The sequence below is a fragment of the Motacilla alba genome, chromosome 5, assembly GCF_015832195.1.
Source record: "Motacilla alba alba isolate MOTALB_02 chromosome 5, Motacilla_alba_V1.0_pri, whole genome shotgun sequence".
Lineage (NCBI taxonomy): Eukaryota > Metazoa > Chordata > Aves > Passeriformes > Motacillidae > Motacilla > Motacilla alba.
The window spans coordinates 7,397,460-7,424,601 of NC_052020.1; the positions used below are offsets into that span (position 1 = coordinate 7,397,460).

At 39.3% G+C, this 27,142-nt stretch overlaps 1 protein-coding gene across 14 annotated transcripts in view; it reads left to right on the forward strand.

Moving 5' to 3' along the window:
• PPFIA1 (PTPRF interacting protein alpha 1) overlaps window positions 1-27,142 on the forward strand; it is a 54,108-nt gene that overhangs the window by 22,000 nt on the left and 4,966 nt on the right. For 2 of the 14 annotated variants that reach the window (XM_038137224.1, XM_038137231.1), the window contains exons 5-31: window positions 822-896; window positions 1,342-1,443; window positions 1,698-1,919; window positions 2,625-2,771; window positions 3,307-3,441; window positions 4,564-4,647; window positions 5,147-5,278; window positions 6,669-6,731; window positions 7,730-7,809; window positions 8,060-8,192; window positions 8,721-8,723; window positions 8,826-9,049; window positions 9,626-9,857; window positions 12,337-12,366; window positions 13,097-13,248; window positions 13,830-14,002; window positions 14,126-14,219; window positions 16,492-16,503; window positions 20,198-20,279; window positions 20,400-20,600; window positions 21,353-21,415; window positions 21,951-21,977; window positions 23,412-23,587; window positions 23,687-23,784; window positions 24,704-24,879; window positions 25,386-25,454; window positions 26,910-27,075. In XM_038137224.1, the coding sequence (XP_037993152.1) occupies window positions 822-896; window positions 1,342-1,443; window positions 1,698-1,919; window positions 2,625-2,771; window positions 3,307-3,441; window positions 4,564-4,647; window positions 5,147-5,278; window positions 6,669-6,731; window positions 7,730-7,809; window positions 8,060-8,192; window positions 8,721-8,723; window positions 8,826-9,049; window positions 9,626-9,857; window positions 12,337-12,366; window positions 13,097-13,248; window positions 13,830-14,002; window positions 14,126-14,219; window positions 16,492-16,503; window positions 20,198-20,279; window positions 20,400-20,600; window positions 21,353-21,415; window positions 21,951-21,977; window positions 23,412-23,587; window positions 23,687-23,784; window positions 24,704-24,879; window positions 25,386-25,454; window positions 26,910-27,075 (3,151 nt within the window). The remainder of the gene's footprint in view (window positions 1-821; window positions 897-1,341; window positions 1,444-1,697; window positions 1,920-2,624; window positions 2,772-3,306; window positions 3,442-4,563; window positions 4,648-5,146; window positions 5,279-6,668; window positions 6,732-7,729; window positions 7,810-8,059; window positions 8,193-8,720; window positions 8,724-8,825; window positions 9,050-9,625; window positions 9,858-12,336; window positions 12,367-13,096; window positions 13,249-13,829; window positions 14,003-14,125; window positions 14,220-16,491; window positions 16,504-20,197; window positions 20,280-20,399; window positions 20,601-21,352; window positions 21,416-21,950; window positions 21,978-23,411; window positions 23,588-23,686; window positions 23,785-24,703; window positions 24,880-25,385; window positions 25,455-26,909; window positions 27,076-27,142) is intronic. The other 12 variants (XM_038137238.1, XM_038137237.1, XM_038137226.1 and 9 more) reach the window with 11 other exon arrangements.

Sequence of the window (27,142 nt, forward strand, 5' to 3'; positions counted from 1 at the left end):
GTATTGTACCTTTTCATCCTCTTTTCTTTGTGTGGGCCAGGCAGTTTTTGTACTGAAATTGTAGAAATCTCTGCAGTGTAACTACATTGGTAAATGCTCTCCTAAATTAAGATGCTGCACTTAACTAAAGCAAGGTGCTGTGGTTTATTCAAGCACTTCATTAACTGTGTTAATGTAAACTCAGCATGGTTCAGGAGCAATATATTTGCTGTAGGAATGCACACAGCTGCTTACCTGTACAACATCAGGATTTATCCTTTTGATTATCTAATAAAAGAACTAGTCTGGAGAGAAGAGGAGGAGGGAAATCTGCTTACACTGGGATAGAAATCTGAATTAAAAGAACTCCTCCCTTCAGTTGTGCCTGATATTAGCAACAGGATATGCAACTGCTAAAGTTCACTGTAAATTTTGTTGCCAGCTTGCAGTTTACCTGGCTTTGTGACCCTTGTACATAAAATCTGGCAAGTGATTTTAAGTGGAATTTTACCTGTTCTTCCATGCTGTAAATGAGCAAAAGCAAACACAGTCTGTGCCTTGCAGAAGGACAAGCAAATTCTGGGTATGTTTAGTTCTTCAGTGCCTAAACATACAGGTCATGTTGCTTATGAGAGAAAAAAGGAAAAGCTAGATTATAAGATACACATTAGTTGGTTATTTTTTTGGTAGCATGTGTTGTAGTTAGGACTGACTCCAGATTAAGAAGGTTTCTAAGTGTAATGGAAACAGTGTCATTTATTGTCTGTAAAGGCATGGCATCAAATAAAATTGATTTTTTTTTGATTTGAATGATTTCAAATAATTTGATATTACCCTTTCAGGTAAGGGAGAGATTACGAGTAGCACTTGAAAGGTGTAGCTTATTGGAAGAAGAACTAGGTACTACACATAAAGAGGTAAGTCTGTCTTAAAAGAAGGCTTCGTGTGTCCATTGTGGGTGTTTCAGTCAATATTTGTACAGAGTAATTTATTAAGTTTCACTTTCACTTCTTCCTTTTGATTTATTGCCAAATGGAATAATTGTTAATTTTTAACTTAGCTGCTTTGAAAGAGCAGGAGAGGAAAAAAACCAAACCTCAACCTCCTGACACCCTCTCTGCCCCCAAAAAACCCCAACCAAAAAAAACCCCAGCCAAACCAACAAAAAGAGTCCCCATGCCTTTAAAATAAGGGTTTACAGTGGCATAAGGTATTTGAGTGCCTGTGCCAGATTTAATTAATACATACCTGGCAGTAGAATCAGTAATTGTTGTTTTGCTCCTTTGCTTTTGCAGCTGTTCCTTATATTATTAGTGAAAAAGGAATTGGCTTGAAACATGTGTCTGTAAACTTTTCTTTTAGTTAATGATTCTGAAAGAGCAAAATAATCAGAAGAAAACACTTCCAGATGGGATGCTGGATATAAATCATGAACAAGAAAATACACCAACTACAAATGGGAAGGTACAGCTATTTACTTTGCTTAGCTGACATATGGGTTTTAATCATTAACTATAACATTTTAATTTTAAACCATAATAAAATATTTTTGAATGATCTTCCAGTTAAAAAGTCATAGTTATTGAAATTTCAGCTTTTGCAATCTGTTCAATAATAAAATTATCTTTGGAGAGGGATGTTTACAGGTGAGTAACAATTTGTTTTTCAATCTAATTTGCATCATGCTAATACACCTTTTTTTTTTTCTTGTTTAATAGAGATCCTCTGATGGTTCATTATGCCACGATGAAAACCTTGCTAAAGTGATTGAACTCCAAGACATCATAGATAAGCAAAACAAAGAGCAGACACAAATGAAAGAACGTCTCACTGCTTTGTCCAGCAGAGTAACAGAGCTGGAAGAAGATCTAGACACAGCAAGGAAAGACTTAATCAAATCTGAAGAAATGAACACAAAGTTACAGAGGGATGTACGAGAGGTGAGGAAGGAACTGTCAGGGTTTGGGGAGTCACAAATGCCATCTTTATAAAATTTTAGTCTCACTGGTGCTCCGTTGAACCTTTATGTTTTTGAAAGTCTTTGCTTTGGTAGATGAGAAGAAAATTGTTTTTTAGGACGTGATGGGTGTCTGGTTTTTGTTTAAAAGGCCAAAGGGTCCCATTGTCCACTTAAAAAAAATCTGTCTTCAGGATAAACCTATGACTGATTAGTTATTTCATTAACAGATTGGAATTTAGCATTGCCAACTTCAGCATGTTCTGGAAGAGATGCTTGATCTTGTCATACATGCTTAGCTTGTTACTCTTGCTTCCTTTTTTAAAAGTTGCGCTTGCTTGAGGAATCCCTTTAATTTCAGTGGTATGGTTGACAGTTCCTGTCACTGCTGAATCCCTAATCTCCAGGGTCCCACATATCCTTATTAGATGGAAAGGGAGCTTAGTTAAATCCCAGAACACTCTCTGACCATTGCCAGCAAGTCAAGATTTGCTGTGTGTGTACCCTTGGAAAGGAAAGCAGCAGATGTGTGGTGTAAGGTAATAAACACCGGTGGTTTTTATTCATTAACTGTTTTAAAAAGCCATTTCTTTCCACGTCATGTTTTACTGAGAAAAATAACCTGATTTAAAAAAAAATATTTGAAATTCTCTTTCACATTCTGCCCTCTGTTGTGTATCTTGCCCAGACTCTGGCCCAGAAGGAGGACATGGAGGAGAGAATCACCACTCTGGAGAAACGCTACCTCGCTGCACAACGTGAAGCTACATCCGTGCATGACCTCAATGATAAACTTGAAAACGAAATTGCCACTAAAGACTCCATGCACAGACAGGTTGTGGTTTCAAACGAGATGAAGTACATTTTGCTCAGCATAAAGCTAATGGAGATAATTAATGTTCATGCTGTGCTGAAGCACTTTGCTTTTAGGGAGATAAATATCAGCTGTAATGTGCTGTTATTAGGGATTGTTTTTCAGGAGCTGGAGTCGTACATTGCAGAGATTTTTGCCCTGAGAATAAAGATGAGACAGCTTTTATTGGGAAGGGGAAATGGTTTTGAGAAATTTAGTGCACTTTATCTTGGGGCAGCAGGGCTGTTGTCCCTATTAATTGTGGATTTTTAAGTTACTGTATGTGTATCCAAGCATCTTTAGTTTTGCGGGTGAGAATTACTCATTCTGAGCTAAACTGCTTAAGATTTGCATAGCCTTTAGTGGTTTTTGCAGGCTATTGCCTTAGTGAGAGAGGAAGTTTGAGTAGTGCTTGACATGAAATAGTCCAACTGTATAAGCCAGAAATGGTTGTTTAGCACTTTCTAACTAATCACTTCTTTAACCCTCAACACTTGCTGGCCATAACCCTGGGCAGAGTGAAGATAAGAACAGACAACTGCAAGAGCGACTGGAACTGGCTGAGCAAAAGCTGCAGCAGACCCTGAGAAAAGCTGAGACTTTGCCAGAGGTGGAGGCTGAGCTGGCTCAGAGAGTGGCAGCACTTACAAAGGTGAGGTGGTGGCACAGGGTCCTCCAGACTCTGTCCTCCATTGGTGTCCCACTGCAAGGAAATCTGTTCCTAGTGTTGGTTTGGTTACATTTGATTTCCAGTTTTACCACAAATAATTTAGAAAATATTTATTTCCTACAGAAAATGTTTATTTCGTACTTCTTTTTTCATTCATCTCTCTGAAGACACTCTGATTTATTATTTTGGTTTTTTTAAATTTTTAATCTCTTTTTTTTTAAGTGTCTGCTGTTTGAAACTCAAGTGGGTTTTCTGTTAACTCTTCTACATCATAAAAATATCTCCCTGAATTATTATTTTGGTACTTTTTATTAAAATTATTCAATAATAGGCATAAAGTCTTCTAAACATGAACTGTTTCTGAACCTAAATTTCTTACACTGCTAAGGGAAGCAAGTGGGGGGAGCGAGAGAAGTTGTGGTACTACCAAATACCAAGATTTTTAGATGGCTGCAAATGGAGTAATGAAATCTGAAGAATTATATTTAGTTAACTACAAATGAGCCTTTTCAAGTGTGTGTGTGTGTGTGCATGTTTTCTTTCAAAGCCTTAGTTTCATTTTTTTCCCTGTTATCTTTCCTGTCCCTAACTGGCTCTGTAGTCTGACCTTTTGTCTCCTGGGAGCTCTGCTGCTAAAGATGCTAAAGTTTTGGAACTTGCCACCAAGCTTAGGAAGGTAGAATTTGTATCTTAGTCCTTGTCTCTGCTTGCTGCTTTCTGCTTTGCCATGATTACTAACAAAGGGTCCCATCGTCCAGGCTAGCGAGGAGAAGCTGAAAATGCACTCAGTCTTTACTTTTATTTATTTGTTGGTTTTATTTCTTGGGGATGTGAATGAACTTTGCTGTTGCGAGCTCGTTTGCAAGGAGTAGGAGTTGATTCATGATGGTGCTTAGGGTGAGAGGTTTCATCATTTTGCCACTTCCCATCTGAACTCTTGCAAGGTCCTTTTGGTGACAGAAAAGCATCTGTTCTGCATTGTCCTTTATCATAAATGGCAGTTGTGCAAAGCATGTTAGAAATGTTCCTGTGCCTCAGTGTTTTCTGTGCTTTTGGAGCCTAAAAAAGCCCACCCAAATTCTAATTTTGCTCTCAAATTGACAGGCTGAGGAGAGACACGGCAATATCGAGGAGCGGCTGAGACAGATGGAGGCACAGCTTGAAGAGAAGAATCAAGAACTGCAAAGGGTACTGCACATCATTTTGACAAAGATAAAAAGCTGAAAGCAAGAACCTAATCCTCTTTGTTTCTCAGCTTTAAAATAAAGCTAGAGTTTAGGCTGGCTGATAGTGAGTCACTGTACTGTGGCTGACCTTAAATCTCAAGGAGAACGTGCTGAAAATCTCCAATAAAAGTTTGAAGAAACTTGCTGAATTAAATGACTATGGAAGAATTGGTTGCTGAGTTACAGATAATGGAATCCATTCTGAATTGTGCCTTTTAAATTTTTTTTAAATGTAGGCTTGGATTTTTGAACTTCTGATCTTGGATCACTTACTAAAGACTGAAGTGTCCCTTAGATTCCCTTTACAGAGCCCTGGAGGCACATGCAGTGTTCCTCTGTGGAAAAATATTGCTGTTAAAAAATGCATTTGAATTAAAAAAAAGCTTGCTGCCTTCATAACCTGGAAATTGTTAGAGATATTGCAAATCTGAAGTTTTTTCAGCAGCTTCTTTGTATCTCAGGCTAGACAGAGAGAGAAGATGAATGAAGAGCATAATAAACGTTTGTCAGAAACTGTTGATAAGCTCCTGTCTGAATCCAATGAAAGGCTCCAGCTTCATCTCAAGGAGAGGATGGCTGCCCTGGAAGACAAGGTAACAAGTGACATTCCACTAATGAATGTGTAATTTTGTAATGATTTCTGCCTTTTACAACGTGTCTGAAACTTCAGCAAATAAACACAAACCCCTTTTATTAATAAGCAGTTGCTGTTAAGGCTCTTTTTTTAGTGTGGATTTTGAAAATATGCTCTTAAAAAGAATTTTTGAGGTTGTCCCTGGGCACTGCACTGTGGTGTTGAGAAGGCAGCTTTTAAGAAGCTTTATCCTTTTTTATTTGACTGGTGCAGATTGCATAAATAGGCTCATCCAGTGTAATACAGGAAGCCTAAAGCATTGGAACTTTGACCTTTCCAGTTCAGTTGCCTTTGTTCCCCACTGCTTTTGGCTGTACCAGTTCCCCTGAGTCATTGTGGGATTCCTGCAATTTGCTTTTCTTCTCAGGTAGCTCATTTTGGTACTCATTATGTGCATGTAAATGGGCTTTTCCTTCACTGTCTGTGCACATCTTGGAGCTTTCTCCTGCACTCAGTTCATCTCTTCTGACACACTTTTCACTCCTTTTCTTCCCTTCTGCTTTTGGATCTAGATCCTTAGGGATTATTTTTCCATGCAGAGCTTGAAGTTAGATCCCTTGTTCTTCATCCAGCAAAGCAATGTCTTCTAAAGTGGCAATTTGCTTGATGCTGACTTTGAGTTGCTTGGTCTTGGATTAAAATCTCTTTGGTTTCTGTTACTAGTGGGTGAAATGACCATCTGGGGAAATGTTTCAGGAAAAGCTGTGTGTCTTTGGTTTTACAGTCATGGCAGTAAAATGCTTTGGAACACAAATGGTGTTTCCAGACTTGTACTGAATGTTTGCTTCCTCTTACATTCATGCATAATGCTTGAACAATAGGTGATGTCTCAGGGTTGACCCTGACTCCCTCTTATCTTCTAAACCATAACTACATTTGCAAATGATGAGGAAGATCTACTTGTCCTTTACTGTAGTTAACAGCTTCTAGAAAAGTGTTCTTGTTGAGGCTTCCAGCTCATTCTTTTATGCTAAGTTGGGAAGAAACATTCAGGTAACATTAAGACTTTGTTCTGATCATGTGGCCTTTCTTGAATTACTTTGAATTATTCCATAATTATTCCCTTTTTTTACTAGTTGGACTGTGAAATGGAGCTTTAAAAGGCTGCTATTGCTATTAAAGATTTATGGAGCCAGTACTATTACTAAATCCATTATTTAGCGGGCTGTACACCTGGAAGGATAAACCTTCAGCTATAATCAAAGTGAAATGATGGAAGCAATCAAGGATGTGTAATTTAAGATGCATTTGTGTAGTGTTGACTGCATTTTTTTTTGATAGTCATCACGGTTATGGTTTAAAAGTGTAAAGCTTATGTGTGGCTTAATTTGTGATGCCTTTAATTTCAGAATTCACTTCTTCGAGAAATTGAAAATGCAAAAAAACAAATAGAAGAACTTCAGCATGAAAAGGTAGACTGCATTTCTGAAATATTATCTTTGAACTTAATTGCTGCCTTGCTACATAGCAGGATCAGATTTTAATTCCTCATAAAACTTAACATTTCCTGCTCTGTTTAAGAGAAAGAGGTTGTTACTGCTTATTTTATGGTATTGTGTGCCACAGTTTTAGGGGGGCTTTATAGATAATACATGACCTTTTAGTCCAAGACTTAACACACTTCTGAATATATGAAGTGCCTGGATATGTTTGCAACTGACCAAAGTTTGGAGATTGTGTAGGATTTTTATACTGTTGTACATATGACCTTGAACAGCAAAACCAAATGAGAAATACTTTTAATGTTGGGTATTTTCCATAAGGTTTTCTCAAAGCATTGAATATCATGAAATGCTTGTGCAATTGCTAACATTTTTTTTTAAATGTTAGCAGAGGGAGCAGAGCAGACAAATATTTATTAGACTTGGCTGCTTCTTAGCAATAGCTTGTCCTGGAAATGACAAGGTCCCTCCTTACAGATGTTCATTATCAGCCCCCTTTTATTTTATTCAGGCTTTTGTTGTTTTCTCATTTGTTGTTTTCTCATTCATTGTATTGAATTTAACTGCTGTAAAATTCTGAGTTTCTAGAGCATGTAAAAATGTCCACGTTAAAAGTGAATGCTTTTAGATCCTTTTGTGCAGAAAGCTTGAACAAATTATGTTTCTTATCACTTTATAATAAATTAACTTAGTAGCATGTGAACTCATAGCTATTTTTAAAATACGTATTGTCATTTCTAGAGTCAGGGTAGAGAGGCAGCAGAATTATTCTGAGATGCCCTGTGGTGACAGTGCTGAATTGTGTGTAGCAAAAACAATGTTTAAATATGTAAAGGCTATATCTTAAAATCTGTTATTTCCAACTTTCAGAGAAATGAGATAAAAAACTAAATGAGAGTTTATAAATTTGTATTTGACACTAATTTTTTTTTTAAAGCATGTGATATTTTTTCTATTTATTTTTCCAGGATCAACTTGTATTAAATGTTGATGCATTAAGGGCTGAAAATGACCAAGTGAGGCTCAGAGCCACATCACTTCATCATAGGTACCAGCAGTAGTTTGGTTTTTTTCTATTTTCTGTAAGGTCACTATGCTAATTACAATATTTTGTGTTATAAATGAAAATATTTCAGTCATCACTATAAATTCAGTTTTATAGAGCATATAAAACAATTTTTATACTGTTTAAAAACAGCTGGCAGTGGTGGGACAAGAGAAATTTTTTGAGTAACTTTTTTTTTTGTTGTTGTTTCTTTCTCCCTTTGTAAAGATGAAATGTTTGTTTTGTGTTGCAGCAGAGCGGATTTCAGATTCCCTGTGCCACCCTCCTCCGTGGGGGACAGTCACACAGACTCCTACGGCACGTCCTCCGTGCTGAGGCGGCCCCAGAAGGGGCGTCTGGCTGCTCTCAGGGACGAGCCTTCAAAGGTAAAGAGGGAACATACAAATAACAAAACACATTTGTTCAGTGCATGAGGCTCATCAGCTGCAAGGAGGTTTTAGAACTGGGAGGACCTGGCAAAAAACTCCTGGGTTTTATAGATGCTGTGTTACCAACGCATGAACAGCTGCTGGTCCTTTTAATTGTTAGCAAATAGTCACAAGATTATGGTTTGCAGCTCCTATTTCATTTTGTTGGGTATTTTTAAATTAGTTTTTTGGTTTTTAATTTTGATAAGCCTATAAAGCACAATTTGAAGCAGTCCTACTTTTGTGTCTGTACACTCTAATCTAACACATTACTGTTCTGCAAGCAATTTCCATTTCCTTTCAGAATGCATGAGTACCCATTATATAAAACTGATTCCATAGTTCCCATGGAATTGGTAGCAAAATTCTGCTGTAATTAAAAGCGTGTTCTGCATCTTGCAGTTAAATGAAGTTTAAAGTTTCCTACATGATAGCTTTTTCTTTTTACATTTCTCTAAACATTGCTGTCTTGATGGATGAATTCAGCATGTAAGTGGACTTACATAAATTATTCTAAACATCTTGATAAGTAGTAGAGATATGTTTTTTTCCATTTGAGCTTGGATTTATTTCTTTAATGGATTCTTGTAGGTTCAGACCCTGAATGAGCAGGATTGGGAGCGGGCCCAGCAAGCCAGTGTGTTGGCAAACGTGGCACAAGCGTTCGAGAGTGATGTGGATGTGTCTGACATGGAGGATGACAGGGAGACCATTTTCAGCTCAGTTGATCTGCTGTCACCAAGCGGGCAGGCTGATGCTCAGACTTTGGCCATAATGCTGCAGGAACAGTTGGATGCAATCAACAAAGAGATCAGGTATGGCCTGTCTGCTGTGGAGCTTTTGATAAAAAATATGCTGAAAAATGGTAATTTTCCCACGTTTTTCTGCCAAGTGCTGCTTCTGTGTGCGCGGTCCTTTGTGGTATTTTCTGGGGTTCCCTGATGAGGGGAGGAATGATGAATCTGACTCCATGTTCTTAGAAGGCTAATTTGTTATTTTATGATATATTATATTATATTAAAGGAATACTATACTGAAAAATACTGAAAAATAGAGAACAGATAGAGACAGGAGGCTACAAAGAATGAAAATGAAAACTCGTGACACCTTCCAGAGTCCCGCCACAGCCTTACCCCATGATTGGTCATTAAGTTAAAACAATTCACATAAAACCAATCAAACAACCACCGGTTGGATAAACGATCTCCAAACCACACTCCAAAGCAGCAAAACACAGGAGAAGCAAATGAGATAATACCGTTTTCATTTTTCTCTGAGGCTTCTCAGCTTCCCAGGAGAAGAAATCCTGGCGAAGGGATTTTTTCAGAAAATATGACTGTGACAGTCCTTGTTGGAATGTCCCGTTCCTGTGAGGCTCTTTTTCCCCTCAGGCTGATCCAGGAGGAGAAGGAGAACACGGAGCAGCGCGCGGAGGAGATCGAGAGCCGCGTGGGCAGCGGCAGCCTGGAGGCGCACGGCCGGTTCCGCTCGCTGGGCTCCGTGGCCCCCGCGCTCGGCGGGGCCCTGGCCGGCTCCTCCCCGCCCGGCAGCGGCCGCTCCACGCCCCGGCGCGGCCCGCACAGCCCCGCCAGGGAGGTGGACAGGCTGGGCATCATGACGCTGGTGGGTACCCGCGGCCGGCGGTCTCCTCGGAAGTGTGCCTGCGCTCTAGGAAGCGGGTTGTTCGGGTGCTCCTTCCTCTCCTGCTCACTCAGCTGTATTTTTCCTTTCTCTAGGTTTTTCTACTGCTTCCTTTCAACTTCTATAAAAAGTGTAAGATACATAATGATTAGGAAAAACGTTCAGAGCTCAAGTCTATTATTTGGTCAACATCTCGTGCCTAAGTATTTATTCCTTCTGTTGTTATGGTCTTTCTTCAGACTCCTCTTTCTAGAAGAAATAATGTTTTCTTTTCAACCACTTTCTCCATCTGCTTTAAACTTTATTTTTAGCAGTCCACTATTCCAGTAAACACTCAGCTAAAAAGTGATTTGCATATTAACCTTGAAGACTGGGATGGTATCGCTGCTGTTTGAATATTAATGAGTGCTAGTGCCCTGTTTTAAGCTATTAAAGCCTGATAGGTAAAAGAAATACCTGTTAGACCTTGCAGTTAATAAAGCAGTTTAGTCTTAGGAGTTCAGAGAGTAGAGAAAGATGTTTTCCTTCTTTTGACATTCCTATGACTGCTGAGGAAGAATAATCCTTCTAGGAGCTGCTTTATGCATGTAAACACATCTGTAAAATTAAGATAAAAATTTCCCCCTTTCTTGTTTTACACAAATGTTAAATAAAATGAACAGTTAAAACCAAGTATTTCAGCTAAGTAGTTTTGCTGGCTTTTTAAAATTAATGTGCACATACACCAAAAAGTATTTTTTCATAAAAGGGAATAATTTTGCCTTCTTTGCATTAAAATAAAAATCATTGTACTAGCTCTAGCCATATATCCAGGGGCAAGCAGTCTTCTAAAAAAAAGCTGTCAAATTCAGATTGTGGAGTGCAGTATCTTCTAACATTTCACAATAATTAGTTAAGCTAAATACCTCGCATGCAGAAAACCATATACAAATTTCAGTAGCTCTTTTCCCCAAAACTAGATCAGAAGAATGTGTCTTGTCTGAAATCCAATGCACTTGAAGAAAAGTGAACTGTAATTAAGTTCACTTTAGATCCTAACTGTCCATTGAAGTCACTTGCTCTGGTGTTCGTAGCTGTGTTTGATGAGTTTTGTACCTGCCAACGATTTGTGAAAGCTTGAAATCAAGAATTAGAGAACAAGAGCTTTCTAGAAACTTTAGGAAGAGCTGTCATGGATTATTAGACTGAGTTGTGCTGTGTCTTCCAGCGTTTTATTAGAGAGTTGCATTAGGTTTTGATCATGTAGGCAAATCAGCTTAATGCCAGTGGTTATACAGCTCAGTCAGTTGAAAGCCCCTCATGATTAAAAAGCATCAGCATGATAAATGGTGAAGCCTACAGCTCTCTTGAGCAGCCGTAGTGGGCAGTTCATTCCATGTGGTGAACGTTTTCATTTTTATGCTCATCAGATTTAATGGATGAAAGATCCAGTAATGGTAAAATGAGTCTGCCGTGCTTTGTCAAGAGCTTGAGGAGGAACTAGATCATCTTTAAAGGTCCCTTCCATGATTCAGTGAACTTATGATTGAGTAATGTAGTACTCTACAGTCAGATTGAACAAAACTTTCCATATTAATGCTGCAAAATTTACATGTATTCTAAATCAAAAGCAATTAAAAGTTATCCTTTGTGGGAGGGAAACAACATCCCTCCCCTGTCCCACTTCAAAGGGGACCAACTTTATTTTTGGTTGCAGGCTTTTTAAATAATGAGAGCTATTAAACAAATTGTCTAAATTTAACTTTTGTCAGCATCAGTCTGAATAAGCTGTTCGTGTAACTCTTGCTCTGTGCACTGGCAGAGGTGAGCACTCCCTGGGGAGTGAGGTACATGGATGGAGGATAAAATAAAAGTGGTGGTGAATTCCTGCTCAAACATTCCAGCACTGGAAAGCTGTAAAAAGAACAGAACCCTGTTACTGTACAGAAATTGGCCATTGTTGGCACTCTTTGACATTATTAAAGTCTTGGCTGCTCTTTGTGCAGTGTAGGAAACAGCTGCAGGAATCCCTGGGTTGTGAGGAGGGATGAGTGCAGATGATTTATTAAGGCTAAGGCTCCTGTGGCTGACCTGGAGGTTCAAAGCAGGTCTCACCTTTTCAAAGCAACACCTTGCCCCCCCCCCCCCCCCCCCCACTTTATTGGGGTTTTTTTGCTGCACGGATTTTGTGCTGCTTTGCCAACGGTCCCAACACACAACACACTCAAACATCTCTGGTACTTTGGTAGATAACCAACTCTAAGTGTTTATTTCTTGCCTCCTTTTCCTCACTTCAGGGATACATTTAAGTAATCTGTGATTGAAGGAGTACTTCATACCCAGTATCTCTCTGTGCCATTGTTCTAATTGTTGTTTATATTCTCCCCAAGGTGTTTTGTCTGTACTAGTTGTCTTAGTATGTGCTACAGTTTACAATAAATACAGCTTTTCCAAATTTCTTTTCTTTGCATGCATCTGTCAGCCTAGTGATTTAAGGAAACACCGTAGAAAGGTAAAAATCTTTAGTTTATTTCATGGTGTGCCCCTTCATCTCCCTCCCTGCCCCCAAACTCATTAGTGGATAACAGGAACATAAAGCATTTGCAGGGTAGCTCTGTAACACAACAAGATTATGGTTTATCATTTTAGCCTAAGTGTGGGTTTGTTTTGTGGGTTTTTGTGTTTGTTTGCCTGTTTTTGCTGGTGTGGAGGACTGCTGTGCTGCTTTCTGTTTGCAACCACTGCTTTGTAGTCTTCATGCATCAGTGCTGAATTTTAAAAGCTCTCAGTGCACACACAAATAAGTTATTCTTTCTGTTACTCAAACTTTTGTAGCCACAGGTGTGTAGAAACTGACTTCACAGAGTCAATGATCTTGCTAATAATTCTTTCCACAGGTCTCTTTAGGTTTCTGTCTTTGCACTTGCTTGAACTGGGGACAAATATATTCATTTTATGGTGCTGAAGGCATTACTTTAGTTCTTAGCCCTATAAATGAATAAAAGAGAAGTGCTACTTTCTCATTTCAGTAGCTAAGACTGAATTTAGTCGTTTGTCACTGAAGGTAACAAGAAATTTAGAAAGAAATCAAACAAAAACTAGGCAACTGCAGAATGGTAAGGGCAAGAGTGATCCTTTAACACTGAAATAAGATTCTTCCTTTCACTGGCTTGTGTAGTGTTGGTATTGCCTTCATGTTTTGGCATTGCCCCTGAAGTTTTCTTCCTTCCTTTTCCCATCAGTCTCCAGCTTCCAGAGAAGAGGTACGAGATGACAAAACCACCATAAAATGTGAGACATCACCGCCTTCTTCACCTCGGTCCTTGCGTCTGGACAGAGTCCAGAAAGGAGCTCTGCACACAGTGAGCCACGAAGATATCAGGGACATCAGGAAGTAAGTGAGCTGGGAATCACTCACACCTGCCAGGAATTCAGTGTTCCACAGCATCGGAATAACCCCCAAACTGCAGAGCTGTTCAGCCTCTAGGATTTTAGTCTGAGTGTTAAAGTGTTTCTCAAAAGTCAGGAGTGTGAACACATAAATGGGTGACTGTTACATAAACATTAGGAATGTAGATTTTGCTAATGCTTAGGAATGGCTTCATGGGAATGCTTTTGGTACTCCAAGTCTGCATTAAGTTTTCTTCGTGCTTGGGATATGAAAAATGTAATACTTTTCAAGTTTTTATTTAGCTTTAAATTGAGAATTGACTTGTAAAATTGCCATCACTTTGATTGACAGATACTCTTTTCAAAGTACCTAAGTGTCTGGAATGGATTCCACTCAAGTATTTTGAGCTTTGTCTGCCCCTTTCAGCCAGGAACTTGTGCCATCAACATTTCTTTTCATAATTCATAAAATTAAATGTCATTAATGAGTTACCAAACTTGGATTAACTTCCACAGAACCCTGAACTTATCTCTGGTGAATTTGTTGTACATGGGCTCCTTTATGACTCTTTTTTTTTGGTACAGTTCAACAGGTTCACAAGATGGCCAAACAAGTAATCCTAGTAGCAGTAACAGCAGCCAAGATTCCCTTCACAAAGCTCCCAAAAAGAAGGGGATCAAATCCTCCATTGGCCGCCTGTTTGGCAAGAAGGAAAAGGGACGACCTGGACAAGGAAGCAAGGAAGCTCTAGGACAAGGTTGGTTTGCTTTTTCTTACACAGTGAGAGAGATGGCCTTGGGGCTTTGGTTTTACACATTCCTGATCAGTAATATTGCAAAGGATTAAACTGAGAGTGACTTGAGTTTGGGGTTTTTCGTAGGTGGCCTGGGAGAAGCAGATGGTTCCTCTCAGGATGCATTAGGCCTCAGCAAACTTGGAGGTCAGGCAGAGAAAAACAGGAAAATGCAGAAGAAGTAAGTTATCAAATATTTTTATTCCTCTGTTATTCATGTGTTGCTTTGTTTAAAAATGCTGTGGTTTTATTTTTTAGTTTGGTGTTGGGGTATTTTTGCCTAATATGGTGCTGTGGCTAATAAGCCTCCGTGGATTTTTTTTTTTTTTTACTATTTTTCCAGAACATTAATAGCAGCATAGGTCATGGTAAATTTGAAAGGAATTTAAGCTGAAAACTTACAATTGGACTGCTGTAATAAAGAAATTTGGAGATAGAAGTGGACTCTTATCAAATACCCCCTAAATTTATTATATTTCATACCTGCTTTGGGAGGTATTAAATGTAATAGATTATAAATACCTTTAATTCAAATGGGAGATTTCCCAAAGTTGTCTTTGGCTGTTCTTTGCTCCAGATTGTGGAGGAATTGACAGACAGGGAGCACAAGATGCTGTGGGCAGACATCCCTCCCTGTGTATGAATTTGCTGGCTCCTTTCTCTGTCCCTTTGTGTTGCAGCTGCTGGCAGCTTCCCTCTGCACTAATTTTTTCACTTCTGTTTAAGATTGTCTGTTGAAATCTTTTTCTTTGCATCATATTGGCCCGGTTTCTTCAATTTTTTTTTAATCAATTGTGACTATTTCTTTATTTTATGGCACCTTGTATGCAGTTACCCTTTGCTAGTCATGAGAATTTTTTCACTCTCTCCCAGAAAATCTTTAGTTCACTGCTCACCTTTGGAGTGTCTGTTTGCATGCTTTGTTGTTTCCAGACTTGGAACAGATGAAGCAAAGACTAATCATAGGTGAAAAAGAGATATTGCTGCTGGTAGAAATCCTGACTTGATGCTTATATGGGAATACAGGAAACACTCAAATTTATATAAGTAGGATCAGGCATTCCTTGCATTTTTTTCCTCCAGTGCTGAGCCATATACCTTAAACTTCTGCTGCTTCTGTTCTGTTCAGCTGTCAAAAAACTGATGAAGGTCAGACTTTCCTTACTTTCTGAAGACAGACAGTAAATGTTGAAAAGAAAGGGTGCTAATTTTCCCTTTGAGAGGGATTTCTTGCAGTACCTACGTTCTATTAACTAATAAGAATAATGCCTGGTGGCTGCTAATGAAAACCAGCAGCGTGTTGGTTTGAAAAGTCAGAATGGAATGTGGGTTTGTTTGGATAACAGAAGGCTCAGCTGTTTTTCTTCAGACTGCTGCTCTGAAGGCAATCATATATTATTATGATCTGGTATTTTCCCTTTTCTACAGTGCTTTAAAGTCATACCACATCTTGGTTGAATAAATAGTTATAGTCTGGTCATATCTAAGGAGTGGTAAGGTCTGTTCTTTGAGCAATATAGGTATTTCTCAATACCAGCCACAAGTTTCATTCTCAAGTGAAACAATCCATACTGCCTTGCTTTAAGAAATGCAAGAAGTGCAGTTGCAGATAAATCATGGCTTTTCTTGTAAACATTCTGCTTTTCAAAAATGTGCTGGTATTACTTAAAGTGTAATTTATGGCTGCATGTTGCAGATTGCTGAAAAGGCAGCTGTCTCTATTAAACAAATGAAAACTTTTAGTTTAAAATTGCCTTCCTTAGCTCTTCCAAAGCCCCTCTCCATCTCTCCCACAGCCCAATTATGTACTGGAGGGGGCTTTAAGGACTCCCTGGAGCATTCTATTTTCTACCACTCAATGAAATTAAAACAATCTAGATCTATTGTTTGAAAAATCCCAAGTAAGATGCTGTCATGCCATTGGTTCAGAATCCTGAGGGGTGTTCTGAACATGGGAAGCAATATTATTTATTATCATTTATCATTATAATTTATTATTATTTATCACAAGGGGTCAGAGATCCCTTGCTGCCTTCTTGAGATGCTCCTTATGAAAAAGAAGTGGTGGAGCTGCTCTAAATTGCTTTTCACTCTGATATTGGAGGAGTGTGGGTTAAAACAAATTCTGACTGGCTGTTTGCTTACAAAACCCTGTATTCAGCAAAAAGAATTCCAGCTACCTGAATACCTGAAACAAAGACAGCTCATTCTATTTATAGCTGTCTCTAATCCCTATTTGCTCGTTTATCTTTCTCATTTCTGCTTGCATGTGCACAAACAGGCTGAGGGCAGTGTTCAGTGTCTGCTAACAAAAACGTATTTATAGTTACAGAATTAAATTACAGTACACATTATTTGTCTGGTTTTGTATGCCTTTGAGTTCCGTTTAATCCTAGTTTTATATTTGTCTTTCATTATTTTATTTTCCTTTTGTTTACCATTTGATGTGGTAGTGCAAAATCAGGGTAAGTTTGTATTTATTTTTATTAGGATTGTTGTTCCAGTATGATAAAACTCGTTTGGATTTTTTAGCAATATATTCAAACCTCTATCCTTTCTTCAAAAAAGTCTAATAATGAGAGGAAATACAAGAGATTCAAAAGAATAGGTTACGAAAATGTGTTGCTGAAATAAATCCAGTGTCCCCTAGTTCAGTGTGAAAGCTAGTTTGTGTGTTGTCTAAATTTGCATGGTGTGAGCTTTTATAGTGGAAATATTAAAACCTCTTAGCTTAGTTTTGTAATCTGGACTTTGAAAGTTGTTTAGCAGTAGTAGGTATTTGTGTTTCCAAGGTAGATGTATTTCTGTAAAAGTGGTGTTTGGTGTTTACTAAACCTAAGTGGTTCGTAGTGCTGTGTTCATCTCCTGTGTGAGCTGTGCTAGTGACAGTGCTTGCCACAACTGTGTTTGTGCTCTTCTGGCTACAGCACTACCAACTTAGTACTGTATTCCTCAAAAAGGAAGGCAACCCTAAATTTAAAGAGAACTCTCACACACAAAGCACTTTACTACATCCCCGAACTCAGTCTAGAATAAGGATATTAACTTTCCCCTGATGCTCTGCCTACATCCATCTCATGTTTTACAGCTGTTGCATCTCAGTTTTTACGCCCTGAAGCTCTGTCACTTCCATCAGTATCACTCTCTTCCCCACACTGCAGTGTTTACTGTTTCTGAACTTCTCCCAAATCAATCCTCTTCAGTTCTGTCCAAGAAATCTGGGATACAGCATTCCCCTCTGGCCACGAGCTCTCCATGTATCCATTCCCATGCTGTCCTAATCCAGTGACCAAGTGATCCAGGCTGCTTTATTTTCCTTGTGGGGTGAGCGTGTGCTCTCCTGCCAAGAGCCCTTCTGAGCACAGATACTTCACACGGTCTCTGGAGGGTCCTGTGCACTCTGCTGCATCAGGCACCACCTGCAGCTTTGACATCATTTCTCACTCCCTGTGACCACAGCTTTTGTCCTCCCCAGCTGCTGTGAGATGCCTCTGGAATGTGTCTGACAGCAAGCCTTCCCCCCTTGCAGCAGCATGTTTGGGCTCCTGTTCCAAGGGAAGCCCAGCCAGGTTTTTTTTTAAGTCTCCAGACATCTCTCCCTTGGTTTTGTCACCTAGGAGTTATTCCTGTAGCCAGCTACTCTTTTGGCACCCTTTCATCCTTCACAGGGCCAGGTTTGTACCAGCTGTTAATGCTGCTGACACCGCTGCAATATATTTTTTTTTCTTCACAAAGATTCTGGATTTTGCACCTGTTTCCTAGCTGGTATGATGGCTGGGCTGTGAGACTCAGTTGGCTGGGCAGTTGTGATCTCTCAGGGATCTGATCACATTTTACTGGAATGCAGTGAGTGTCTTGGTGGAGTTTGAAGGGAATAGTGGGAAAAGAGAAGTTCTCTGCTATAGGAAGAAAACATCAATGCATCATTTGCAGATGAAACAGCAGCTGCTTCTGAATTCTTCCTATGAGATATTTTGTGCCTGGGCTACATCTTGAGCTTTGGGGTTAAGGATTTCCTGTGCAAGCAAGTTTATCTCTTACTGCATATGAACAAATTCTGCAATTAATTTTCCGCTTCATGGTTGCTTTCCTCTTTGGATCCATTGAATAATTTCTGCATAAAGTCATCTCATAAACATTTTTTTCTTTGTTTTTATTTTTATGTGTTTTCCTCTGTCACACAATTATTTTCTTCCTACATTACCACCATGAGTTTCAAGTTGGCATCATAACCTCTCCTTACATTTCTGATGTATTCCTTGTATTCTACTCCAAAGGATTCACTGTTTCATGGTTACCATGAAGTATACAATGGGACTTATAGAACAACCAGAAATGACACTGATACTCTCTGAACTCCACACAGTACAGCCACCAAAAAGGAGGGCATAGACACCAATTTGGAAGCTAAAGTACTTGGAAGAAACTTTGTGTTCCTTTCTGGCAAATACAGTATTAAGCACTTTATTCTGTTCTTACCAAACAGTGTTTCATATGATCTTATTAATTTATTTTTCTAATTTTTAAATCTTTAAACAACAAAGAGAAGCAGAACAGAATGTGTTCAGGGCTAATTAATTGTGGAATTTATGTAATGTGTTCCACCGTAGCAGGGAAATAGCTGATCCTTTATTCCAAATTCAGAAATATGTTTCTTTTTGAAATGTACAAATACGTCTAAGCTTTTACAGTCTTTTTTGGTAGGGAAATTCAGTTGCTGACTGCTGAACACTGTTCCACCTTAATGGATGGATCCCAAAATGGTACCTGAATGATTATTTGTAACCATTTGTCAGGCAGTACCTTCCTTCCTATCCCTTTCCCATTCCTGGGAAGCACATTTAATTAACACAAATTACTGGGAGGTTCTTCCAGAGCAATAGGAGTTTATTGGTGTGCAGGTGAAAAAGTGCTATCTATTGATAAAGCAGTTGCTAGTATATTTATTGCTTCATTATTGCTTTTCAATATTTAGTTACCTACTAATATAACATGAGGATCCCAAATATGTCTGAAAGAGCTGAATGCTGCATTTCCATTTTCTAGGAGTAGCAAAACAGCTCCTTGTCTGCCAGTAATCACTCTTCAAGATGCCTTGTGTATTTTAATACCTATAACTTCAAAAACTGTTGTTATCTTAGATCTATCCAGTGAGACAGTTCAAAAGGCAAGGAGATTTTATTTGATTGAAATAGTGAGAAAATGGTAAATACATAATGTATGGTCTTCACTCTGTAGTATTGCTGCATATCTCAATTCTGCACTTGCAGGCATGAATAAAGAACAGTAAAAGCAGTCTAATTAGTTGTTTTTTCAGATTTTCAAAGGAGAATGAGTGGAGATTTAACCATATATAACTGGCTTTCAAAGGCAGTGTAAAAATGCTTTTTTTAGGCTTTCTCCATGTTTTCAGCCAGGCATATCCAAGCAGCATTGCATGCTTCACAGTGCTAGTTTTTGTCCTCTGGTTTATTAAACATTTTTGACAGCTATTTATAGGGACCTTGTGAGCTTCCATTGTCTATGGGAGCTGAATTGTCAATATGAAACTTCAGGCGCTTCTGTTGCAGCACAACAAAGGAAATGGTGTCATCAGGGGAGATGAAAGCTGAGTTTCAGTACACAGCCTGTCAGGATGGAATTGCCAAACACAACTCTGGTTGTGTGAAGCTGTGCCAGACGTTCTGACAGGCTGATGTTCACCAGTGAAATGGTCCCTGTCCCAGTGTCCAGCCCTGACAGCACGATGGACAGGCGTGTCTGATGTGCTCATGTGTGGCCACAGGTTTCAAATCTACACACGCTGAGGAGAAATGACTGCTTTGGTTCAGCTTTGCTGGGCAGAAAACTGAGCAGCTGAGAATCTGATTGCCAAATAAGCCTGACATCTTCACTTTGGGCTGGGAGTGTCAGTAGTGACTTCAGAAACTGGGTTCTGAAAGGCAAGATCCACATCTCTGCTGCTCTCAGATTTCCTGCCCAGCTCAGCTTTCATCCCTACATAGTCCCTGTGCATGTGCTGTACCTGCCTGAGGAGGTGTGTCGTATAAGGCTGGCTAGGAAAGGATTAAGTTAATTATTGGAAAGAAGATAGTGAAGTGAGTGCAGTGCTGGAATTGTAACATCCATTATAACTAATGAGCATTTCTGTAATTGTAGGCACGAGTTGCTGGAGGAAGCCAGAAGACAAGGTTTGCCTTTTGCACAGTGGGACGGGCCCACCGTGGTGGTGTGGCTGGAGGTGAGTGGTCCTCCCAAAATGAATAAAAAGCCCTCTCAACGTACAGACTTGTAAAGACTGTGTGGGTCTGGAGGCAGGAATGTTTTCCATATCCTGTTTACTTCTTTCTGTGTGTTCCAGCTGTGGGTGGGGATGCCAGCCTGGTACGTGGCTGCCTGCCGAGCCAATGTGAAAAGCGGTGCTATCATGTCAGCCCTGTCTGACACGGAAATCCAGCGGGAAATTGGCATCAGCAACCCCCTGCACAGGCTCAAGCTCCGCCTGGCCATCCAGGAAATCATGTCCCTAACCAGCCCCTCTGCCCCTCCCACCTCAAGGACGGTAAGGAAACTTACTTGTGCAGCAATAATTTCCCCATGTTTGACTGTAAACTTAGAACTGAACTCCTGTGAAGAATTTCTGGGAAGGAACGCATTATTTAAATATAGGCCGTTCCTTCCTTTCATGGAAATTAACTAAAGGAATAGCTGCAGTTTTCTTTCTCGAGGAATAGAGAAGTTTATTTCAGTCTAAGTATGTAATCCAAAGTATTTAGAGTATGTGTTATTGGCCTCATCTTTTGGCCTCCAGAGAATTAAAAATACAGATGAGGCCTACAAGTGTGTACAGAAATTTGTAGGATAGTTGGAGGCTCTTTTAATGTAGCTGTAAAGCCATTAACTCCAGATAATTCAGACTACATGATCTAGGAGGCACCTGTCTCTTTCTAGGAAATTTAGGCACGTAGTGGGAATTTTCTCTCATGAGTCTGTCTGCTCTGCAGTCTAAAGTTATTCCTGGGGCTATGTGCTAGGCTACAAATGTATTTTTCGGATTAGAGCAGAGCTGAACGTTTACCCGTTAGTTAAATCCTGTCAGCTGTTTCTGCTGCTCAGTTTTGTTAATATCTGTGAAGGAAGTTGATCCCTTATTGCATGCCATGACTGTCAGTAGCTGTACCTGACCCAGAGACCATTGCTTTGCCCATGCCTGCTCCTTACATGTACCGATTGCTTATCTGTTCTGCAACCTCTCCTCTTTGTTACTGCTTTCCTTTCACTGGATGGGATTGGTTCCCTGTGGGCTCATGTTAGACCACGGGAAATGTCTGGGTAACACATGAAGAGATGGAAAATCTTACAGCCACACAACAAACGGTTAGTTTACAGTGTTGCCACTTCTCTTCCTTAGAGTGCTTTTTCCACTTCTTGAACATTTGAATCAAGTACCTTTTGGTCTTTTTTTTTTTTTTTTCTTTTTTTTGTTTCCTTCAAATTAATGCACTAAAATTCTGGATCATTGCTTCTTCTAACTATTAACCTTGCAATCTGCATCTTGATAGCTTTTTTCCCAGAAGGGAGAAAGAAGAAAATCAATGTTGATAAGATTGTAAACAAAATTCTAATCTGTAAAATGGAGCTCTGACTTGATTGACAAATAGACAAATTGAATTATTGGTGCAGAAATTTCTTCTCTCCGGAAAACTTAATCAGTAGATGGGGTTTGCAACTTCTCATACAAAAATAAGTGCCTTGTGTATACTTTTTTACATTGCATGATGCTTGGTTTATCTAGATTTTTTTGGTATGCAGTAGATTTAGAGTCTTGCAGTGCACCATTAACTTTGACCTCCTTACTAAACTTAACCACTAATATGTTGTGTGTTCTTTTGCTTTCCTAACCACCTAACAGGAAGATGAGGAGGGAAGCTGGGCTCAGGTTGGAAACTTTATCTCATATTACAGACTGTATGTAAACTGTCACAATCATTAGAGCATGAAAGAATCTGTTTTTCCTTTAGGCCAGCATCTTTTAATGATTCTGGGTGTGACCTGGGGATCGGGAGAGGGGGAAACTGCAGCCTTATCTCTCTGCAATGCACACTTGGGAAATACATGTGATTTAAATATTTTAATGTTTTGGTGGGGGATGGCTCTCTGAGGAAGCCAGAATTCCAAGAGGAATATCTGCTCTGTGTAGAATGTCCCTGTCCAACCCAGCCACCATCCCAGGTGTGCCACAAGATATCCTGGGCCCCGATGGTTAGGTAGACTTTTATGCACTAATTCTGTAATTCGCCTTGATTGATTGTTTTGCCTTAAAGTCATGGCAAATCCTAATTGTATTCTCAGGCATTGATGTAGCTGAGTATTTATACAGGGATAGAAACGTAACTTGGGATTTACCCATGCTCCATATCTTTGGACAGTGTGGGCTCTTCTTTCTTGGCTGCCCTCCAGCTTAAAGCTGGTTTAAGTCCCATTAACTGCATCTCAGCTACTCATTTGTTGATTGTCAGTGGTAACAAGTCCAGAGTAAGGAGCTCCTTCACTCTTCCACCTTCTGATGGCTTGGAGAGGTGCATTTCCTTGTGGCCTTGCTCCTTTCTGGAAGGTGCTTCCTTTAGGTATATATTTTTATATAATTTTTTATATATTTATGGGTATATTTATTTCTTTAGAGGAGAAATAAAGCTTTTGCCTTTCAACAGAAAAAAACTGAATCATTATGCTTTTGAAAAAAAGGACTTCTGGGTTTTGTTGCCCAAGGAATGATTAGATACTATGATTATAAACTCTTATCTTTATAGATGTTTTCTCTAAAAAATGCCTGATGATTTGCAGATCAAAATTGTAATGAGAAAAGTCTCTTTTAGGAAAAGGACTAGCATTTAGAATGGCTTGTTCTTTGGCAACAGGGTTTTATCAATTTCTGAAAACAGCTAACTATACAAAAAGGCCTGCAGGTTTTTTTCTGATATGTTTTCTTATAAAGTCACATGAAAGATTCCCCCCAGTTTTCAAGAGAGAGAGTATTTACAACATCTCAACACAATGAAATTCTATGGCTTTTGCTATCCAACCATGTAGATTAGTCTTTCTGTAAAATTTTATTAGCTCTTGCATATTTTGTCATGCTATTTCTTGATATAAATTGAGGCAGTTTTACTGGCTGATGTGAATTGAATATCTTGCTTTTCTCCATGAGGGTGACTTCTTTGGAAAACACACACATAGTATTCAGTATTCAGTATGATGTGCTTATCTTTACAGGCTAAGAATCAAATAAGCAATTTCTTTAAACTATGCTGTCTAAAACAGCTTTGCTTTTCTCCTTTCAATAAGCTTGTCCCTTAATTTGTTTTCAAACCAGACATTAGCCTATGGTGACATGAACCACGAGTGGATTGGCAACGAGTGGCTGCCAAGCCTGGGGCTCCCTCAGTACCGCAGCTACTTCATGGAATGTCTGGTGGATGCTCGGATGCTGGATCACTTAACTAAAAAAGATCTGCGTGGGCAGCTGAAAATGGTGGACAGCTTTCACAGGTAAGGAGGCTGAAGCTGGAGACCTCACCCACAGTTAAGTGGTTCCATTATCTCTAAATATTTTTTCTGATTTTTTTTTTTTTTCTCTGCTCCAAACAGGAACAGTTTTCAGTGTGGAATTATGTGCCTCCGAAGACTGAATTATGATCGGAAAGAACTGGAAAGAAAAAGAGAAGAAAGCCAGAATGAAATTAAGGGTTAGTGCATTGTCTTCACCTCAGTCTGATTCGGCCATGTTTTCACTGATCAGCCTCAAAGATTCGTAAAGAAAAGGTTTTAGAGGATGGAACCATTTATAAAATATCAAGTGTTAAATGCACAAGGCGTGTCTGGATGTAGGCCCTGAACACTGAATGATAAACCACATCATTAAATTACTTACTTATGCTACAAATGAACATTTTTGAAACTCATACTGCTCTGAAGTCTAAAACAAAATGTTTTAGGAGAATGAGAGTTAACAACGTGTTGGGGGAGGGGTGTCCTTATTTTCTTCTTTTCCCCCTGTTTTGACACAACTTTACATCTGCATAATTTTATTGTTGCTTGTGGCTGGGTAACTTTTATTGCCCAGCAGTTGATGAAAAAATATCCAACTGACTTAGGTAATTATATCTTCCAGATTCATGATGATTCTTGTACAAGAGAGGAGGAGTAAGAGAAAGTAGGGTGGGAATTCATGATTTTCCAAGATTTGCCATAGTATAATTTTGTTCCCTGCCTAATATCAGAAGTATTTTCTGATATCTGAGTCTAAAAACATGCTTAGAAGGTTCTGTGTGCTCTTTCCCTTCCCTTTCAAAGCATTGATACCTTTTGGTGGTTAACTTGGTAATTGTGCCTGAGATCATTCCCAGGAGTCACAACTAACTGGCAACAACCAAGCCAGGGTTGTGGCTGGTGGGTTTTTCACCTCCCAGATGGAATGGGTGCATCTCTTGCATCTAGAGAATTGCTCCTTGGAATATTTTAAGTTACGGCGTGAAATGTCTTCCGGCAGACTTCTAATATGTTTACTTTCCACTTCACTCCAATCATCCAGTTCATGACTGTGGGTGATCTGGTTCAGAGAAGTGGTGGTGTAATGAGTCTGGCACTGTGTTTTTGCCTCCCTAGATGTCCTGGTGTGGAGCAACGAGAGGATGATCCACTGGGTGGTGTCCATCGGCCTTAAGGAATACGCGAATAACCTGCAGGAGAGCGGCGTTCACGGCGCACTTGTGGCCTTAGATGAATCCTTTGATTACAATGCATTAGCTCTCCTGCTGCAAATCCCCACTCAAAACACACAGGTAACCAAGGACCAGGCACTTTCGGCCTCCTAGGAAGAGCAAAAATGGATGCAAAGTTGTCCGTTGTCATGCAAGACAAAAACTCAAAATCATGCTTTTCTAATGGTTTTCTAGTTGTTAATAACAATTCTCATTGGTAAATTTGCTTGAGGGGAAAAAATTGTTTGAATATTTTCTTCACAGCCTATCTTCACAACAGTCGTGTGAAACTCATCATTTTTGTTGTTTGCTAGTTTTTACTCTGAAATAATTAAGTTTGAGGCAGAGTCATGAACTTTCATATCACAAATAGAGGAGAGCTGTTAAGTTTTCCTTAAATTTTTAATAAGTTACAAATTAAATAGTAACTTTTCAAGTACTGACCTTTCAAGTATGAAGTATGTTTATTAATCTGATAAGAAAGCACTAAACAATTTGGGTCCTACTAAGGTTTTAAAATCATTATAGGTTACTAATTAGTAATCTTTTGGAATTAACTTCCATTTCTTTCCTACCACAAACTTCAGGCTCGTGCTGTTCTGGAGAGGGAATTCAATAACCTCCTTGCTATGGGCACTGACAGAAGACTTGATGAAGTAAGTTACTTGAGTTGTTGACCCATTTTACGGTCCTGGAAACTTTATCAGAACTGCTCAGTGAAAGAATTTAGCCTGAACCTCTTCAAGCTTTTGACAGAACAGTGACAGAAACTTTAACTTGGAAACTCCTTGTCTCTGAGGGTTTCTAAATACAGCAATATTGTGTATTTTGGTAAGACTACTTTGAATATGAAAGTATTGGGAAGATTTGCAAGTTTAGTTTTCTAGCTCGTGTGGTTAATGTCTAATAGCAGCACTTTGGGCTGAATCCTCTTTATCTAAAATATGGGAAAATTAGTGACCAGCATTGCAATGAACAAGCTGTGATAGAGAAAGGCACTTTATCCTAAAGAGCAGTATTTCAGAGAGCTCTGAGTGGTTATCTTATGTTAATTTTGATTCATACTGGTGCAGAAGACTGCCAGGTGTGTTTACACATCAGAGTCATTTCTGTTGGGCAGCCTGTGATCTTATTGTACAAACTGCATTCAATGAGTGTAAAACTATCTAAGTGTGAGGCTGTTCTGTGCACCCACAGCATGGACACACAGTGTTCCATCTTTAACCTTGTAGGCTGCTCAGTGGACAGATTCAAGCTGGTGTCACTTCCCCAGGAGAGCCTTAATTAACTGCATGCTGCCTCATCTTTGGTGCTGATGGGATTTGATGTGGTAGCACATGTAGGCAAAAGTGTTGCAGATTAAGGCTGAAGTGACAAAACCCTTCTGAGGTTAACCAGCTCAGGAAACCAGTCTCAAAAACATTGGTGCTGGGATGAGGAAGAGGACAGGGGAAGGGGAAGCTCCTGACAGCTCTGTTCCCATGTGCTTCTGTACCACGGTTTTAACAACCCATCAGAAAGCATTGATGGTTTTCTAAATTATTTTCCTTGGAGATTTCAAACTGCAAAAGGAGCTTTAAGGGAACAGATGTGTGCTCTGTTCTAGTGGCACAGGGCAGTTTGATCATGGAGATCTCTCCAAATAATATAGACACTTATCTCCTAATTGTACAGGGGAACAAATCTGAGGTAAAACAGCACTCAAAGGATTTAACTGGTTCTAAATGGGAAGCTGGCAAATGGAGCTGCCCAGTGGGTATATTTGCATTGATACAATACTTTCTCTACAAAAGATGCTTTTGGAAGTGGGACTTAAACTGTATTTAGTAAGTGTAGCGTTATATTTCTGAGGTGGGAATATTGCTTGAAAGATGCAGATGTATTAATGGGGGAACAAAAATGCACTTGGGTAATTAAATTACATTTACCCAAGTGCTTAAGGAAAACCCTGCTTGGCAGTGCAGTATTTAATGCACTTACTTTTTATTTCCTCACAATTACCTTCTTCAGTGGTGATACATTTACTTAAGTTTGTCAGTAATCCTTTTAATGTCAGCAACAATCCCCAATAACACTTTTTGCACTGCTAATGTTGTTTGTCAATATGACAGGATGATGATAAGAGCTTTAGGAGAGCACCTTCATGGAGAAAGAAGTTTAGACCAAAGGACATAAGAGGTTTAGCTGCTGGATCAGCAGAGACTCTTCCTGCAAATTTCAGAGTTACAACCTCAATGTCTTCACCCTCTATGCAGCCAAAGAAGATGCAGATTGATGGTATTGATTTTGTATAATTTTAAGCATGATTTTTTTTTTTTTTTGCCTGAGGTTCCAGGGGAATTGA